Raw genomic sequence first — 21,068 nt, 5'->3', positions numbered from 1 at the left:
CCTCAAAATTACAGAAGTTATTTTTTTAACTAACTTTTATCAAATTTTCTATATTTGCAAAATTTTACTTTTTTTACTCCGTCGTAAAGCAGTAAATTATTTTAAACGTCTTCCTCGACGCATAATAACATTTTATGAAAATCAGAATATTTAGAATCGATTCCATGAAGCAAATGTTTGAATTTATAAATTTAAGATATAAAATAAACAAAACGCAGATATTGTGAGCACGTTACGTTTTCTTTGATAGAAATAATAAAAAAATCTATTCCGCTTGTTAGAATTTCGGTTTGATAATACAGATGTACTAATAATATTATTATCGATTTCTTAAAAGAATCATGATGTTAAGATCAAAAAGTTATCTACATGTCCAACAATGGAAAAGTATATTTGTTTAATGTTCATTTTTACCACTGGCTCGAATTTTGGAAGTGTTGAGAGCATGATATCTGAAAAAATCATTCAAAAATAAATAAATTAAAAAAAAAGGTTTATTATACTCTTTTTAGGATCAGAGAAATCAACAACACACCAACACCAAGCATATGATAGACGGGAATCTTTCTGTCATAATCGAACCCGGTCACTGCACGCTCTGTAGCGCAGTGAGTGCAGTAACCTTAAGCACTAAGCCATAACGACGCCAAATTTAAAGTTTAAAAAAGCGAACTTTATTTAAAAATGATATACTTGTAGGCTTCTAAAATTATGTTTTTGCAGTTAGAATCCGTAAATATCCAATCTTGCATTTCAACATCTGACACAAGTTCTCCAGGGTCGATGAGATTGAATCGGATCATCCCCAGCAAACTCCTTGCGTGTTGGATCCTGCCTGGCCTATTACAGTTCACCCAGTTAACAACTGCTCGGAACACTTCTATTTCTTTTGCTGATAGCATGGGATGCGTGATGATTGTTAAAAATTTATCATACGGCAAGATCATGAGGTGCTCGTGTTCAATCAAGTCGTAAAAATTCAAGGCTATGAATTTTAAAATTTCGATAGCCCCGATGAAATTGTTGTTTAAAGCTACAGACAAGTGCAAAAAAGCGTTGTCGATTTCAACGGTTTGAACCAGGTAATCGTTACACAACCTGCATAAAAGCGTTAAATCTAACTGAGTTGAAACATCGGTAATGAAACCAATGTTCAAACAGTTGAGTAGGATGTCTGTCGTGTACAAGAAGTTTAAAGAATCGGCTACGGCCTCCAGGGAGCAATCTTGGATTTTTATTAAAAGTGTATTTTGAAGATTTTTTTTTGAATTTTTCAGATATGAATCAATTGTGGGACTGTAAGTCCCCAGAACAAGTTGATGACACATAATGTCGCCATCTCTGGTCCTAACGATGACGTCACACGATGTCTGATCCAAAAAATTTGTATAAATGTACTGCAAAACATCCATCGAGCATTTTTTATGAGCAGGATCATAATTATCTAACGTTCGCCGCGTCCGGAACCTATTGAGAATAGCTCCAAGGTTAGGAACGAATACCGATGCACTTCCAAGCAAATTCCCTTCTGTCGTTAGACAATTTGCATGGTATGAATTTTGCATATATGCTAAAGGAGCGGTGGCATTGTTTGGCAAACAGTAAGCTTTAGGTAAAATCATTTTTGAATTATTTAAAGAAGGTAGGTTCGAACAGAGGACACTGCCGTGTGGAGTGGTCGGGGTGTAAAATGTAGAGTTCTGTACATTCTGTTCTGACACGCACTTACTAAAATCCTGGTGATAACCGGCGACATTTGATGAATTATTCGCATCTTTAATTTCAGCTTTATTATGATTTTGTGATTCTTTGTTCTCGTCCACATTTTTATTTGCAGTTTCTTTGACAAAACTCTGGTGGCTTGTAGAAACACAAGATTGGCTCGCAGATATTCTTTCGTATGGGAGTACGGTTATTTTGTTGATCAGTTCAGTTTTCGGATGGGACGAGGTTGATCCATTGGAGGACTGTGTACACAATCTATTAGAATCAGATAGAAAATTCATATAGTACCTGCTGACATAGAAATCATTCATTAGTCGGGAATCAACTTGCTGTCTAATCAAAGAGTCACGTAACATATTTTGAAAAGTATTAATTTACGGTAGATGTTTGACGTTGAAATTAAAATGCGAGCGATTAAGATGTTTATTTCAATCGGATGGTAGCGTGGAAGTTATTGTTTACATTAACTCGGTGACGTTAATTTAATAGAAATATTTAAAAATTTAAAGAAATAGAGCATTTTATTTGAGTTAAAATGCAATAGTCAAAATACTAATATAATAATAGGATAATAATATACCGCCAAAAATTAATTCACAGATTATTCAACGTTTGTCCTAAGTTTTTTCACATAAAAGTGGGTATAAAAGCTATCCAACAGTATTAATCAATATACATTTAAAGCGAGTGATGAAATAATTCGTTTGATCATCATTTGTTGTCTTCCAACGCCCTCAACAACTGTTTTCTCCTTGACTCCAATTCGCATTCGCTAACCTCACTACCTCCGGATGACTCTTCCCAATCCTGTTCGTATAAAAAAACAATATTATATCAAAGTGAATAAAACGCAAATGAATAAATAAAATCTAACAAAGAATATTAGCCACAAAGAAAAAACAAGATGTTGATTCAAAATGCTCAGACTCGGGAAAACTAAATCGAAAATTTTAGAACCTTTTTAGGATTTATCTACGTCAGCTTCTAAACCTTAATATCATTATTTAAAAGATATGATGCAAACCTTAATTTTTATATATTTTTTCAAAAGTTTACTTTCTTGTACAAAATTTCCCTTTCTGAGTCAACAGATGTCATATTCCAAAAAAAATAAAACATCAGAATTGTTGGTCACTATTAACAGATCTATTTACAAAATATGTTCTAGCCAGACCATTTCCAGTTTGCAACCGGACCAATAATTCTGTTGCTTGAAATTGTCTAACGACATTTAGAGTTTCATTGAAAAAAGAAATGAGCTTCTTATTTTTCTAGTTGATTTATTAATAGTCGTTTAAAGCATGTTGCTATGGTCAAACTTTATTATCTATCCGCTCACAACTGATTTTCTTCGAAATCTTATTGTCTCTGGCCAATGGATGAGAAAACTGATTTAATATCACCCCAGGAAAAAACATGAGTAAGAATCGTGATATTCTTGAATACGCAAAATTTTATGTATAAAGTTTTCCTGCCTGGAAGCAATTAAGAGGTACCTGGCTGACGCTGGTGACTGTTTATGACGACACTAGTGTAGTAGCAAAACCAGCCAAAGACATCAAATAATAATTGCTTTTTAGTAAGGTCAAAAAATGTTTTAAAATGTCAACGGTTTTCACAAAGTCTAAATATTTATGTCAGCTACCGTCCAGTTTTTCCAATTTTGACTCGACCAAATTAGCTAAATCAATGTAACCGTGGTGTAGCCTACGTTATCCAAACAGGTAATTTTAGCGCAAGAAAACGGTGTACTATAAATGCTCCTTAAACTTCCAGTAAAGATAAATAAACAAAAAAAAATAATTTGGCAAAGTTAGAAGAAATTATATATATATATATTACATATATCATATATAAATATCTTTAAGATCGTTAGCTAGCACTAGCAAATCAATATATAAACTTAATGAAACTTGGCATTCAAATATTCAGGACAATTTCAAAAACTAAACCGAAAATGAAAACTTTTTATGATTCAATATGGGCAAATTTCATGATAATTCTAACTGAATAAAAAGTAGTATTTATTATTATTCATGTCAATTTCAACATCACTTATTCCTTTGTTCATCTGAATTAAAGTTAGAAATCTATCTTGTCTAATGCAAATGAATCGAAAACCAGTTGTGACATTAACAATTATTTTAAAAGAATTTAAAATAATAGATGACACAAATGAGTTCCAAATGACAAATAAAAAAGATTAAGTACATGTAACTTGTTCCTGTCATTAGTTGTTTGTTTTAAGCTATGGACAGTTGAATTGGATGGCTTCTCGGAATCATTGACCTTCTCATTTCCTATCACGGGCTTCGGTAGTTTATTCAATTAAATAAATATTAAATGAAAAAAGTTCATTACTGTTAATATGGTAATTAAATGCAATGTGTATAACTATTCGTTTAATTTATTAAGCAAATCAGACTTTCAAATCATCCTCAACTGCATAAACTAAACATATTAAGTAAAAAAAACCTGAGCAAATGTAAACAAAAAACAATGTATAAAACACATTGGCATACTGAGTGAGATGTCTGCCTCTTCTTCTTCTTCTTCTTCTTCATCTTTTTCCCAGCATCACTTTTTGCGGGAAGATCATCATCTGAAATTAATATTTCCAATCAACAAGTTTACAAATTTATTAATATGACCATTGCAATACTATCACGTTGATACGCAGCAAGTTGCAGTCTGCAACCTGCATTAAACACGATTGATTCCAAAGTATAAGACTATCACACATTTTCAACACTTGATGCGATGATGCCAAACGTAACAAAAAAATTTATGCCCCACAAAATTTTTAATCAGCCCACATAATAAACAAATTACCTGATGATACGGAGGATGGCGGGGGCGAAGGGGATGATCCTTTTGTCTTTTTGGACCGCCCATTCACTGATGAACCAATGTCCTGCAACAAATATATCAATGCAAGCGGTATGTTGATATCTAGATATCTCTTGTTTGGTTGCATGTTTTGCATTTTCACGTAATTTCACGGTTCTCCATGATAAAGTTTAAAATAATACAAAAATATTCAGAGCATAAAAAACTGGAATGAACACTATTTGAAAAGATGTACCAACCTTAGTGTCATGTGATCGAGATCGGTGTTTCGTTTTTTTGCTCGATTTTTTATGTTTTTTGTGCTTGTTGGTGCCTGTGTTACTGTTACTTGCATTGTTATTTTCAGGCGCGAGCGAGCCGACGAGTTCCTTGAACAATCTGGTTCGGTCAGATTCTAGGACAAGAGCCTTAAATGTTGGATCTTCTTCAATTCGAGGCCTGACCTGAAGCATTAAAAATTGAAATGTTTCATCACTTTTTATATATTTTAACATAAAACATTTGTCGTATATATTAGCAAATTGGTTAATGCCAACAATTTAAATTTAAATTAATTTAAATTGGTCAATGCCAATAATTCGGTAGAATTCCTGCAATATTGTATACAATATGGTCCCCTTCCGACATTTACGCGAATCTCAACAACCGACCAGTAAAACCTGACAACCGAGCAAGAACGTGAGTAGCGATTGCTTCATATTTCCCGGGAGTTAAAGGAAAAACAAAATAGTGTTCAGCATATATCAGCTACACTGAATATCTTAGTAGACGAATGAAAACTCAAGACAGAATGCTTAATACATATAAAAATACCTCAAAGCTTAAGTTTTATAAAAAGTTGACAAATCCAATTAAAACTAACAGTGCAGGATTAACGAATAGGTTTATTATTCTCAGTAAAGATACTCTCACTGAAAACAAAGAGAATTTTTAAATTTAAATAAAACAATCTGTATAGTTTGCGGAGAATCATTAGATGAAGATTGAATTCAATGCTTCAAATGCAACAATTTGTCATCGGTTATGGGGCTGTTTTTTTACATCAGAAGTCTATATAATTTTTTATTTTTTCATTCATGTTAAACAAACAAATCAATTTAAAATATTTTAATAAGTGACCGACATAATAATTGATACATTACATACAAAAAGTATTGATATAGTTGATTTTAAAACAACAGATTAATAACAAAACTTATTAAAATTGTAACATACAGCCCCGATCTCTTATATGTCGTTATGGACAGGGCTAATCAATTTGAGGGCCAAAATATTGATTATATATATATATATATATATATATATATATATATATATGTGTGTGTGTGTGTTATATGTATATATGTGGTTTGACGTAATATTTTAGTTTTGGATTGATTTTTTTTGTTTCTTTAATAACATAAATAATTTATTAAAGTAATAGTCGCCCGATTTCTTTAATATCAGTTCCGTGTAAAATAATGAAAAAAACATAGAAGATCATCTTTTCAGGAATAACATAATATTAATAGTAAGACAACAGCATGGTTTTGTTAAGGACAAATCATGCAAATCTTGAAACTCTTGATTTTATATCCTATAATTTGGATAATTTTATTCAAGTGGATGTAACCCTGCTTGATTTTGCCAAAGAATATAATACTGTTTGTTCCACACAAAAGATTATTAGCTAAATAAATGCTTATGGAAAAAATGAATTGGGGTATAAATGGATTGAATCGTTTCTTAAAAATAGAAGACAAAGAATTGTTCAAGGTGAAATTATTTCTGACTGGGCTGAATTTTTAGTGGTGTTCCTCAGGGCTCTGTTATTGGTTCTCTACTCTTCATTCTCTACATCAATGACTTACCAACTAATCTGAAAAATACAACAAAACTGTTTGTAGATAATACGAAAATCATGAGAGCAATATCATCAGATAACCATGTAGTCGAACTTCAATCTGACGTAATATGGCGTTTAAATGGACACAAAACTCGATTCTAAGGTTCAATATTGAAAAGTGTTCCCTAATGCACCACGGACCAGGTAATAAAAAATGTCCACAATATATAAATAGCACACTTCATGCTGAATCCGAATCTGAGAGAGATCTTGGACTGATTTTTTCAAGTGAAGTACATTTGGGTTATATTCAATAAGACAAGGAGACGATTAATATCACATGATAAATCCAATGTGCGATTAATACAACAACAACAACACACGTTTAGACGACATTTTCCCCGAGATCGGGGGTTGCCGTTTGGCTACCTATAATGAAACCATTGTCACTTCTGTCATCATAAGTAATTTATTTGGCTAATTTTTACGCAGGACGCCCTTCCTTACGCAACCACAGTTATAAGCGGTGGGCCTAGCCTTTGATGATCCAACATCACTCACAAGGCAGTGAGGGTCAGTTTAATGTCATAACCAGGACAGTGTCATAACCAGGACAGTGTCATAACCAGGACAGTGTCATAACCAGGACAGTGTCATAACCAGGACAGTGTCATAACCAGGACAGAAATGTGCGGTTAATAATGATATAATTTTTTAATCTATTTTATCTATACCTTAATTAACTATTTTCAATCCTATTTCAAAGAAGGATACTACTTCGAATTCGGTCATATTCACAAGCAAATATTTCTAGAAAAAAAACATGGTCGAATAGATTACATCATGTCAGCCAAGATTTTTGATCCTGTCCGATTCGCACCTCATGGCAACTCCCAATCACAGAAAAGTCAACCACAAATCTTACAAGCAGGGAAGACCTCATTCTAAGAATCGTGATTATAGAAAGCGATATGACATTAATAAATTAATTAAATTTGTTTTTCATTTGTCATGACGATCAAAAGATAACCTGTAATATTTGTTATATTTTTGACATTTGATTATTGATTATTATTGGTAAAAAGATTTATATTTGATTTTTTTTACATTACCAGCTCATTTAAAATGTAGATTAACTTTTTTTGATAAACGAAACTCAGATTATTTTTTTATTTGTAACGCGGACTCGGTGAATTATAATAATATTCACTTTGAAAGAATTTATAATATTGAACTTTATAATTTATGTTGATATTCATATTTACAGGTGATACGAAGTTCACCGGGCCAGCTAGTTAAACAAAAAATCAATAAATCAGTCAAATATTAAATTTTAAAGGATCACTTTACCGCAACATCCAATCATCGCCACAACATTACAAAATCAGATCATCACATCCTAACAACATCACATCATCACTCTAGCATCACCACAATACCATATCACTGCAAAATTATTACCGCAGTATCACATTATCACCACAAGATCATCACAACAACATCATCATATCACCATAACGCCACATCATCGTGACATCAAAAAATCATTACATCATTATCCCCTCATGGCAGCATCACCACCACATCATCATAACAACCCACCTGATCCCAAGTTGAGTTGCCATGAATTGGAGGATCGAGTGACTTCAACAAACTTTTGAACGTGGACTCGAGTTTCTTCTGCTGCAGAGACGTACATTTGCAATATTAAATGATCGTGTTTGTAATTTCAATTTAATGAGGCCAATATAATCTTATACATTTGTTTCAAGTAACCAATAATAAATTCTAACAGACGACGTTAATTTAATTTAATTTAATTTAATTTAAAGGAACATTAGATTAATTTAAATAAACAACATTAAAGTAAATCAATGTGATTCAAACAAATTGAGTTTGATTTGAATGAAAAACATTAGCTCAATTTAAATAAAATACATGAAGCTTATTGTTTAGGTGGTGATGAACATAATTTAAAGCAACCTTCTTCGACTCCTCCTTTTGCCTCTCTTTCTCCCGACTTTCTGCTTTTTCGATCAACTGCAAAATCAAGAGCACGACAGAGATTTAGTTATTAAGAACATAACGAAACAGTTAGGTGGCAAACCTCTGCATGAAAGAAGTATTCTAATAAAATCAAACTAACTTAAACCCATACTTATAAAATTGTTCCTCAAGCGCACGAACTCACATACACACACACACACACGCACAGAATATATATATATATATACGTCCTACCTCGGGAAACCGGGTCTCTGGACGCAAAACGAAGATTGATTGATTGATTAGTATATATATATATAGTATAATACATAGTATATATATATATAATTTCAAAAATTCCACACTACTTTCAACATTGTTCAACTTTTTTATATTTCTATATTTTTATATTTTTTATATTTCAAAAATATAAAAAAGTTGAACAATGTTGAAAGTAGTGTTGAATTTTTGAAATGTTGCGTTAACAACAGTCTGTTACCAAAATTTACATTAACACGCCAGACTAAATTAGAAATATAAAAAAGTTGAACAATGTTGAAAGTAGTGTTGAATTTTTGAAATGTTGCGTTAACAACAGTCTGTTACCAAAAAATATATATATATATACATATATATATATTGATCCATTTGCAACTAAGTTTTTCAATTTTTCGTATAGAGAGAAAGAGAAAAGAAGAGAAACAGACAGACAAACAGACAGAAAGATAGGTACACAGACACAAAAGAACAATAAAAATAATAAATAATAATAAAAAAAAACATTCATCATCACGAACGCTGTTGAATGTGAGCTTGATGTTGCCGGCGTCGAGCGAGAAGGTCGCCTTATCGTACATCAGCCACTTGGCAAACTCCTCAAAAGTCGTGTCCGCCTCCACCTCCAGGTTTTTCTCCTTTGCACCAATTAATCAGATGATGTCATCATATTGATATTACGTTGCTTGTCATCATCACCGACATCATCATTTATTCATCATTTCGTTATCATCACCATCATCATTTATTTTATAATCACCATCATCTCTTCATCATCATCATTTCATCCTCAATCAGCATTTTATTACAATCATCTACTTCGTCTTTAAAATCAACACTTCATCATCATCGTCGTCGTCATTATCATCACCTTGAGAATATCCTTGATGACTTTCTTCTCATCGTGGAATCGGGATTTCAGTTCTTCAACATAAAACTTAAAAAGATCCAACGGAGTTGATCCTGGTGATGATGACGATTATGATGATGATGACGAAAACTGAGGTGACTACAATGTTGATGATGATTACGATGGTTTTGGCGTTGATGATGATGTCGACATTCATGACGTTAATAACTTTGATGATGATGACGATGATGATGATGACGATGATGATGACGATGATGATGACGATGATGATGACGATGATGATGACGGTGATGATGACGATAACGATAATGATGACGATTACAAAGATGATGACGATGATGGCTATACAATGTCGATAAAGACAATTATGTCGATTACGGCAGAGATCTTAATAGAAATGATGACGACTGTAATGATGAAATTATGATGATGAAAATAATTTAATGATTAATGACTATTGAAATGATATAGAAATAAAGCTGCAGAGCTTTGCTAAACCCAACATCGTCGTCATCACAATTTGCGTTCTCGTCATCATCGTCGTCATCATCGTTGTCATCATCGTCGTCATCCTCCTCCTCATCATCATCATCATGCCACTGATATCCATATTAATATCCATACTAGCATCCCAATTAACAATAGAAGGCCAAAAGTAAAAACAAATTTTCAGCATTTAGTTGAACGTGAAGGAGAAAAATAGGATGATACATCAGCGAGACATTAATAGACCAGTAGTTATGATGATGCAGGACATGTAAGCGTGTAACCTGATTGTCCGAGCATCTGAGTGAACCTGGGATCGAGGGATATGATGCTGTACAAGTCCATCCAGAGTGACATGGAATGTAGCTTTCCTGATTCATGCAGTTCATCCAGTAACACCTGTGTTGTCGTTGTTTGTTGTATCGTTGGATTGTGTTGGGTTGTTGTAGTTGGTGTGAAGTTAATATCCCATATATTGCTTGGTGCAATCATAATAATAATTATTATTATTATCAATTCTCTTCTCATAATTCATTCTAAACCGTACATGGCGCATGAAGATACGCGCAAATAAATACACACATGGCACACATTGCACGTGACAGGTGGAGGTGTTATTGCATTCAAACCCAGCAACTATAACAACAGGACCAGGCGCCTAAACCATTACACCATCTCGCTACCCACATTGCTGTTGTAAGGTTGTTGCTGTAGTTACGTTGTAGTTGTGTTGTACATCAGACAGTAAACATTCTTGTGCTAAGGTTGTGTCAATATTGTTGTGTGTGATTGCTCTGTTGTTTTAAGGTTGTGTTTTTATAGCACTTGCCTTGTTGAATGAATTAACTTTTTAAAAAACTCAGCTGTTTGTGGTAAAAAAAAGAACATTCTGTAAGCATTCAGAAGCAAAATTGATATAGGCCTCATATTTCGTAAGCAAATACTCAAATTGTTAAATTGAAATTAGATTCGTTTGACATTTATCAGTCGACATTGTTTGGGCTCATTCTATCTGATAAATTGGTATTTGTTTTTTGATTTTTCTTTATTTGTTTGGCGAAGGGCTATGCCATTGCAACTTGAAATACTACTATTACTAATAGCAATAATAAAAATAATAATTATTATTATTAATATTATATATTTCTATTGACCGTTGCATTTTATATATCATGTATCCTTCACTATTCTTATTTTAATATTTCCTCTGAAAAACAACAATTGGGGTGAATGGTAGCAATGAAATGATGCGCATTACGCTTAAGCTTATAAGTTAGCTCTACCCGATACTTGCACATAGCACGCATGTATGCATACATACATACAGATCAAATGGACAAAGTGTTATTTGCTCCTCATAAATATACAAATACACATACACATACCCAAACATTATGCACACAGTTATACAGCATCGCACACAGTTATACAGCATCGTACGCAGTTATACATTATACATCATCATCAAACGTTATACATCATCACACACAGTTGAACAACATCGTGCGCACAGCTGTTCAACAAACCGACCAGAAATGCCTCTCTGTTCTTCCTCTGCCTCCTCTTGGTCGATTTCTTCTCTCGGTCCTTCTCATCTTCAAACTCCTGCTCCAGCATTTTAATGTGGTCCTGGAAACATATCAGTGCATCTTCCTTGTCCATGTCTGTTCAGTTCGAAATGTAAACATGTGCATGTCTATATTGAGAATGATTGTAAATAAAAACGTGAAGCACAAACAAACAGGCTGAAAATGCGTATCATATTACAAAACTTTCACAAAAAACAATGTCACTAGGAGAAATAATATACCAACATTAAATAATATAAATGAATTTGATAATCATTGATCGAAGATACATTTAATAAAGATGAAAATAAACACAAGACAAAAGGTAAGGATCAAATTAAAAGAGTCCTTGAAATGCTTTGCAACACATCCCAACACATCCCAGCACATCCCAACACATTTTACCACGTTATAACACCAAACAACAAATTAAAACATAATAACAAGTTACAGCACCGGCAGCACTTAATAACACAACCAACAACAGCACACGATAACACGAGACAACAACACAAAATAAATAAAAAATATCACCACGCACACCACGCACAACACGAGTATATCAGAGAGTGAGAATGAGGCAGGCAGATATTCAAAAGGTTACAGCTGTAAATTAATAAAATAGATAAAAAAATAATATAACATTTTTCAAAAAAAATTTTTTTGTTTCAACTAATTAATATATCTATAGAAATGAATGCTTCAATGTGGACCCATGCCAATCCCGTACCAATTCAGCCTGTACCTATCATTAATAAAATTGATTTGCTAAAACTAGATTGGAAGTTTCAAAAATGGATAAAATTGATAAAGTTAAAGCTGTGAAAGATATCAACGATGTTTATGATTTTTTAGCCGAGACAAAGTAGCGACATACGCCATTCTGAATTTGTAGAAGATTCCTTTTATAGCTTACGATAACTTGGATAAATTTATCAATAATAAACTATTTGAGGACAGATTCCACCATTAGTTATAAAAGATGTTAAATGATGATGCTGTCATCAAATTTGACAAAAAACCTAGGATAAACTAATCGGCAGTTAATTGAGCTCATTCGAGAACAGGTTTAAAACCCTTGAAACAAAACTATGAATGATATCGCTAATAAAATGTACCAGGTATTTTGTAAATTTGATTGTCTAAAAAAATCAAATTTGTCAGTATATTCTATCATTGACTTTCCATCACTGTCTAAACCAAGTAATAGTAATACTCATCTATTTTCATTCAACAACAATAATGGTAAATCGTGGGCTGATATGGTTTCCAACCCAGTTGTTCAACCATCAAATGTCTTCGTAAAAAAAGCGCTAAAAAGACATCTGGTAATGATGCAGAGTGTGCTCTTAAATCAGGGAACAGTCGAGGATCATATCCGGCAATTCAACATCAAATACATTTCGGTTTTCCCGGTTGTTAGTAAAGCAGGAACTCGTTCTGAAAATAATGGTGACTGTCACGTTGAGTTCAGAATATGCAGCATACCTCATCAAGATACAGACAAAATCTTTAATATTAATCATTTTTTTAAAATCATTCGTGGTTAGCTTCCCGTACGTCTTTTAATTTCTCGATTTAAAACTTAAAATTTCTTATTTATTCTAGTTATAGCATATTTAATTTCTACCGCAAAACTGTTAATTTGGTAAGTCACCTCTAAAAATATAAAAAATTGTTTAAATATTTTCAAACTGTTCTACTGTTTTGTTTTCCTGTCCTGTCTTATTAGTGCTTCGTCATCATGGCAAAAAATGTCTCAGCCGAAAGTTTTGAAGTTCTTGTGTCAAAAATTTTAGACAAATCAAACGAAAATTTATTGAAATGTATAGATAAATTATTAGAAAAATCAAATGACAATCTGAAAAAAATTATTGATGTTTCCAATAAAAACCTAGAAAAATTGTTTGAAAAGTCAGACCAGAATCTAATTCTAGTATTAGAAAAATGTAATGACAACCTGCGCAAAATAGTAGCCCATTCCGAGAGCCTTATGAGCAAGCTGTTTGAAACAACAATAATCAGAATGGAAGCTCTAAGTAATAGCTTCGAAAACGCCGTTAAGAGCATGTCCGATGCCGTGACTGGTAGTATGAAAGAACTTCACTCCGCTATGTCAACACTGGCCACCAGTGTTACTGATTGTCAAAAGCAGGTAACTAAACTTACTGAATCTCCCATGCTTGAGACAGTGACTAGGGCCCTTTGGTCAGTGGAGCAGGAAAAGAAAGATGATGAACGTCGGTCTAAAAATGTTATCATTTCCGGTCTCGAGTTGCAGCCAGGATGTAACGACAAAGATATGGTTTTATCGTTATGCGAGAACCACCTCACGGTCAAGCCAACAATTGCTAGAACTCGCCGTATCGGAAACCACAGGTTATGTGTCACGCTAGACAATTCATCGGCAGCTGAGGACCTGATTGCCTCATCAAGGATCCTCCGCTCTTCTTCAACAACAAAAGGTATCTTCATCAACCCTGACCTTTCCAAAAGGCAGGCCGAACAAGCCTACTTGATCAGACAGGAGAGACGTCGCATCAGAACTACCAACAACAACTCTAAAAATGCCCAGCCCTTTCTTTCAGTCTTACAACAATAAACACATTCGTATGGCCTTAGCTAATGTTCGTAGCATTCAAAAGAAGCAAAATGATCTCAATTTATTTTTGTCAGTTTACAGACCAGAAATATTTTCTGTTATAGAAACATGGCTTACTCCAAATGATCCTGACAACTTATTTTTACCTAGCGGTTATTCTTTTGTTCGCAGAGATCGTGCAACACGTGGTGGCGGCGTGGCTTTCATCATCAATGACACTATTCAATACAAGATCGTTTCAATACCATCCCAGTTCTCCCACATAGAAATAGTTTCAATTGATGTTTCCATTTCAAAGAAAAATTATCGCTTCATCTCGTACTATCGAAGTGGTGGTTTTGATAAATCAGCAGAGGAATATGCGTTAGTGCCAGGTGCATCAAAGAACTTAGCAAGGGAGATGTGATTTGCTTGTTAGGTGATTTCAATCTCCCACTAATTAATTGGAATAATTATTCTGCACCAAATAACGTCATCTACAATACTTTTATCGAACTTTTCAATGAATTAGGTCTCTACCAACTTGTCGATCAACCAACTCGTGGAAATAATATTTTAGATTTGATCCTATCTGATGATGCCAGCCTACTTGTCGAGTTAGAGATTTCCTGTCCATTTTCTTCCAGTGATCACAACTGCCTTACCTTTCAAGTTAACTGCATCACTCATAACTCAACTGACAAATTCTCTAACAATGATAACGACACTTCCTTTTATAATTACAACAGTGCAGACTTCACTAATATGAATGAATGCCTGAGGCTAATCAACTGGGACAATATTTTTCAGCACTGCTTCGACGTCAACACTTGTTGGGACATTTTTGAGCGTTTGATAAACAATCTTATGGCAACTTACATCCCTCGATCTTTTCTGAGAAGCAAAGAACACAAAATACAGGTTCCCTATCAACTTCGTCAGTCTTATAAAGTAAAACTTCACTACTGGAAAAAATGGAAACGAACTTCTTCACCGGATGATAAATAGCAGTATTTGAATATGTCACGAAAATGTTCTGGCTTAGCAAACAGTTACAGAATAGTCAATGAACATAAACTACTTTCTAAATGCAATGTCAGAAGTTTTTACCAGTATGTCAACAAAAAAATGCTATCGCGTCCCAATGTCAGTAGTTTAAAGTTAGATGACAATAGCGTGACCTATGACCCGCTGATAATGGCCAATGCATTCAACAAATATTTTTCTTCCGTATTTACACATGATAACAACTCCAATTGTTCCATACCTTGTCTAACCAACAACTTGTTAGAAGATATTTGTTTCACTCCCCATACAGTTTATACAACTCTGCGTAACCTAAAAAATTCAACCTCAGCTGGAACAGATGGTATACCGAATGTTGTCCTGAAGATGTGTGCATCTAACCTATCAGTTCCATTATGTCATATTTTTGATCTATCATTTAGAAATAACCAGCTACCAACTAAATGGAAATCTGCTATTGTTACTCCCATTCATAAAAAGGGTCCCACAAACCACCCCAGCAACTACCGACCTATTTCACTCACGAGTTCAAGTTGTAGAGCAATGGAAAAGATTATAAACAAAGTAATATTATCCTTTCTTTTAGAAAACAAACTAATTACGCATTTTCAACATGGTTTTCTACCTGGTAGATCAACCTGCACCAACTTAATGCAATTTTACAGCGACTGGATATCACTTCGTCAGAACAAAGAAGGCTGTGACACCATTTACCTCGATTTCCAAAAAGCTTTCGATTCTGTGTCACACTCGAAACTGGTCGGAAAATTGAGATCCTATGGAATATCTGGTAATCTGCTTGCCTGGCTGTCGGACTTCTTGTCTCAACGTTCCCAGCTTGTTAGAATTCAAAACAAATTATCCAATTCAGTATCGGTTACCAATGGTGTCCCCCAAGGCAGTGTCTTGGGTCCAACTCTATTCATTGTCTTCATTAACGACATTGTTGAACGCATTTCATCTATTTCAGTTTCAAGTTTGCTATTCGCTGACGATATTAAATTATACAGCCGTTCATCCAACTCAGTTCAACTTCAACAGGCCATCAACGATATAACAGCTTGGAGTATCAAATGGCAGTTGCCACTCTCTCCGAGTAAATGCTGTCATTGCTCATTTCTTCCATCTTCGAGATCAACATTAGTTCCACATCAATATTATATAGATCAACATCTTCTCAGTTGTACAAATGACTTCAGAGATCTTGGTGTGATAGTGGACAGCAAATTCAACTTTAATGCGCATATCAACAACATCACTCACAAGGCTTCTTCCCGCGCTCGCTTAATCGTCAAATGTTTCACATCTAAGAATAAGGATCTACTTGTGAAGGCTTTTTGCAGTTATGTACGTCCTCTACTTGAATACTGCTCACCGCTATGGAATCCGCACTACAAATATCAAATAACCAAGATTGAAAATGTTCAGAGAAGATTTACCAAATTCATTCCGTCAATTCGTCATCTTCCATATTTGTCTAGATTGCAAGCGGTAGGACTACAAACACTTGAGCGGCGTAGATTGGTTCTTGATTTGTCCTTGCTGTACAAAATACTACACAACCTCATCAACACAGATTTAAAAGGTTTTTTCATCCCTTCACATTATCTGTCAACTCGCGGTCACCCATGTCGACTGCAAGATTTCAACGCTGGAGACAACGTAACAAAATATTTCTACTGTATCCGGATTATCCGAGTGTGGAATGCATTGCCGGCAGACGTAGTGTCTTCAACTTCACTTGCTGTCTTCAAAAATCATTTACTCACTATTGATTTAAATAGATTTTTAATTATAATGTGATTTATTGTTAAATTACGTTTAATATTTACATATATGCCTAACTAACTCTGTTGGCTAAAACTGTCATATCATTTACCAATTATAATATCAGTACTACATTTTTTAAGTTATGAAGTCATCTTCTATGTTTGACTATAAACTTTTTCATTATTTATTACGATCATTGTGCATCAATCTCTGTTATTATCCTATGTTTTTACTTAATTCATAGACGTACGATTCATTTTTCGAACATTTTTTTTCATTTTTCTTACCGGATAAGTGGTTTTTTTTAGCCCTCTGGTTTTGTGAATAAATAAAATAAAATAAATAAATAAAAACAATTGAAATTATTTTGATGCTACTGATGTAATTGATAACCCTTCTAATATTAAGACAACAAACCCTTCTAATATTAAGACAACAACACGTTTTTGTTAGGGATAAATCATCCACAACAAATCAACTTGAAACTCTTGATTTTATTTCCTATAATTTGGATAATTCTATTCCAGTGGATGTAGTCCTGCTTGGTTTTGCCAAGGCATTTGATACTGTTCCATACAAGCGGACAATAATTATGTTTCTTAGTTATTTTGTTCAATTCATTTATTAATTTATTATTTCAGTTAAAGAATATTTTGACAAGTGAACAATCCACAAGAATTTTTTATTTTATTTTTTGGTTTTCCCATTGAAATAAATATATTTATACTTTAAATTATTACATCATGTATTTTATTCCAATTTCGTTAGTTTAATTATTTTACTTCACGATAGTTTCATTATTTCCTTGATTACAAACTAAGTAATTTTAAATTTCGTAATTGTTAAGCTCTGATGATGGCAAATATGCCAAAACAAAGTTGTTAGCTTAACAATGAGAGAAAATTTCAAAAAATATGAAGGAAAATAAATACGTAGAGCCGAGTCACTTACAAAAAAGTTGATAAACTCCAAATGGGCAACAATATTCAACAATATTTATATATATATATATATATATATATATATATATATATATATATATATATATACGTTTCGTTTGATTTTATTTGATTTGAGTGAATTTAGAGGAAAACAATTATGTAACATTTATTTCAATTAATTTTTGCAGTTAATTTTTGTTTCATTTTTCAAATTTTCTGGATTTATTTTTTTAATCATTATTATTGCAGCTCTAACATACGTAGAACCACTTACAATATTACATATATATTAATTTTTAATTTGTGTTAAATTGAATCGCTGACAGAATTAAAGTTGTAAATATTAGAGTATAGGCTTTAGAAGCTGTACCATTTCAGAAAGTTGAATTGTTTAATTTGAGTTGCTTTGTTTTGTTTTTGCAAACTGCAAACTTTCTAGAAATAACACACAGATTTTGATTGAGCTGATTTCTCTAATTTTGTCTCCTAAATTGATTAAGGCTGTCAAGTGCCTCAAGGTGGTTAAAGAAAAAGATGAAATAAAATGTTTATCACTTTTAATGTGGGGATTAAGCAATGCCTCATTGGATGTGGTTACGAATACAGAGAATTTAAAGTGGTTCTGCAACTGCTGTTTGAAGGTGCTTCTAAATGTCAAAGTGCTGGCTAATGTCGTTAAAGACAATCATGTTAGAATTGAGAAAAAAATTGATGTTCTTCAATTAATTGATTCACTTGGTTTCTATAGTGACGCTCATGCTGATGATATCCAGATCATTGCTAGTGGACCCCCCAGTGAATTTCCAGTTATGATACTGAAGATAATGATGCACGCTCTAATGTATTTAGCTGATGGATGCACTAAAGCGATGTTTTCAAAACCATACAACCATTATACTAATATATATATATATATATATATATATATATATATATATATATATATATATATATATATATATATTGAGGTTAGAGATGATCCGATGGCACCTTGGTTTGATTCTGAATGTAGACGGTCGAAGGCTTATTGTAGAAAAATGGAAAAACGATATAGAAAAACGTTGAAGGAAGAAGATAAAAAAAACTGGGTAATGGCCATGAAAGCAAAAAGTTTCATATACACTCAAAAGAAAAATCTATATTGGAAGGAGCTCGTTAAGGATAATCAAAATAATCCAAAAAAAATTTGGAGTATTATTAATAAATTGCTGTGTAAGGAAATTGGTAGTAGCAGTTTAAAAGATGCCACTGACCATACAGCTCAAAAATTTTTAACGTTTTTCAATAATAAAATAGATAAAGTTCGAGAATTGACGAAGACTGCAGATTATCCAAACTTCAATCAGTCAGAGTTCAAAGTTGAAAATGTGTTCTCTACTTTTCCAGTATGCACTGAAGATGATGTTAAAAGAATAGTTCTAAGTTCTCCATCAAAATCATGTTCGTTGGATATTTTGCCTACGCACATTTTTCAGAAACATATAAATTTGTTTACTAGGTTTTTAACCAGTTTTATTAACCTTTGTTTCAAACAAGGCAACTTTCCAAACAGACTTAAACATGCGATTGTTACACCGCTGTTAAAAAGACCAGGCATGGACATTAATGATTTAAACAACTATAGACCAGTGTCCAATCTTTCGTTTATTTCAAAAGTGATTGAGAGAATTGTTGCCAAGGAGCTGTTGACGCACATACGCCGGAACAATTTATTGCCTGTGTTTCAGTCAGGATATAGACAACATCATTCAACGGAAACGGCTTTGTTGCAGGTTTTATCGGTTTTGTTGGAAAACATCGATGTTGGAAATTCCTCCCTGCTGGTATTTTTAGATATGAGCGCAGCTTTTGACTGCGTTGATCACGATATCCTCTTAAGACGACTGGCGATCTGTTTTGGTTTATCAGGTATAGTGGAATTATGGTTTCGGTCTTATTTGTTACAACGAACGCAACAGGTGTTATTTATGGATGATTTATCGGCAATTCATTTGGTTTCAACTGGTGTGCCACAGAGCTCGGTGTTAGGACCAATATTATTTTTGTTATATACGGCTGAGATTTTTAATATACTGGATTTTCATGGATTTATGGGTCACGCTTTTGCAGACGATATTCAGATAACAGTAAATGGACCCCCAGAAAGATTCCAATCTATAGTTGATCACTTTGTCCAGTGTTTATCGGATATTAATGACTGGATGGCAACAAATCGATTGAGGCTAAATCAGAGCAAGACTCAACTGTTGCCAGTTGGTACATGGCAGCAGCTTTCTAAGATGAGTATAGATTCTGTTTTGATTGACGATTTGAATATACAATTTTGTTCCACAGCAACAAGTCTAGGTTGGATATTTGATTCCATATTGACAATGGTTGAACATATAAAATTTTTATCCAGAGTATGTACTGTTCAATTACAAAAATTGAATTTGATAAGAAGATCAATAGATAAAAAAACGGCTGAATGTTTGGTTCATGCATTCATTCACTCGAGACTCGATTACTGTAATAGTTTGTATTATGGATTGCCGGAGAAGTCAATTGCTATGATTCAGTCTATTCATAATCGTGCAGCAAAATTCGTGGTTGGTGGGGCAAAGTTTGATCATGTAACTCCTATATTTAAAGAACTGCACTGGTTGACGATTGAAAAAAGGGTGATTTTTAAAATATTTATGATCATGTTCAGATGTTTGAATGGATGCGCACCAAAATACCTCGTTGACAAATGTTTGCCACGAGTGGTTTCTACACAAACAATTCGACTTCAGTGTGATGAATTGAATTACATGATGGTTCCGCCTACCCGTTTGAAGATTGGAACAAGAAATTTTTCAGTTTGTGGACCAGCTGTGTGGAATAGCCTTCCTTTTTATTTAAGAAATCATGAATTAAATTTAATTATGTTTAATAAATTATTGAAAACTTACCTGTTTTTGTTGTAACAAACAATTTATGTTTGATTTATTGAATTTATTTATTAGATTTTATAGATGCGGTCATTCATGAATTTATTGCATTATTTATGATGGCGCCTTTGAGATAATAATTTAATTGGCGCTGTATAAATGTCCTGATAATAGTATATATATATATATATATATATATATATATATATATATATATATATATATATATATATATATATATATATATAACT

The 21,068-nt window shown here is 33.2% G+C and overlaps 2 protein-coding genes across 2 annotated transcripts in view; both read right to left on the bottom strand.

Annotated features, from left to right (window-relative positions):
- Positions 1-674: 674 nt before the first annotated feature.
- HELRODRAFT_164283 (hypothetical protein) lies at positions 675-2,081 on the bottom strand (the record flags this gene model as incomplete). Its single annotated transcript, XM_009029256.1, has 1 exon — positions 675-2,081. One exon carries the CDS (start codon positions 2,079-2,081, stop codon positions 675-677), a length of 1,407 nt encoding a protein of 468 aa, XP_009027504.1.
- Positions 2,082-2,201: 120 nt separating this feature from the next.
- HELRODRAFT_107767 (hypothetical protein) overlaps positions 2,202-21,068 on the bottom strand; it is a 29,638-nt gene continuing 10,771 nt past the window's right edge. Inside the window, exons 12-23 of the mRNA XM_009029255.1 lie at positions 14,709-14,797; positions 11,550-11,683; positions 10,304-10,418; positions 9,534-9,625; positions 9,184-9,300; positions 8,384-8,440; positions 8,003-8,083; positions 4,815-5,018; positions 4,558-4,639; positions 4,248-4,327; positions 3,937-4,035; positions 2,202-2,532 (exon numbers count right to left, since the gene is read on the bottom strand). Of these exons, the coding sequence (XP_009027503.1) occupies positions 2,437-2,532; positions 3,937-4,035; positions 4,248-4,327; positions 4,558-4,639; positions 4,815-5,018; positions 8,003-8,083; positions 8,384-8,440; positions 9,184-9,300; positions 9,534-9,625; positions 10,304-10,418; positions 11,550-11,683; positions 14,709-14,797 (1,246 nt within the window). The 3' untranslated portion in view covers positions 2,202-2,436. The remainder of the gene's footprint in view (positions 2,533-3,936; positions 4,036-4,247; positions 4,328-4,557; positions 4,640-4,814; positions 5,019-8,002; positions 8,084-8,383; positions 8,441-9,183; positions 9,301-9,533; positions 9,626-10,303; positions 10,419-11,549; positions 11,684-14,708; positions 14,798-21,068) is intronic.

The sequence above is a fragment of the Helobdella robusta genome, assembly GCF_000326865.2.
Source record: "Helobdella robusta unplaced genomic scaffold HELROscaffold_6, whole genome shotgun sequence".
Taxonomy (NCBI): Eukaryota; Metazoa; Annelida; class Clitellata; order Rhynchobdellida; family Glossiphoniidae; genus Helobdella; species Helobdella robusta.
This window is presented reverse-complemented; position numbering and strand designations above follow the sequence as displayed.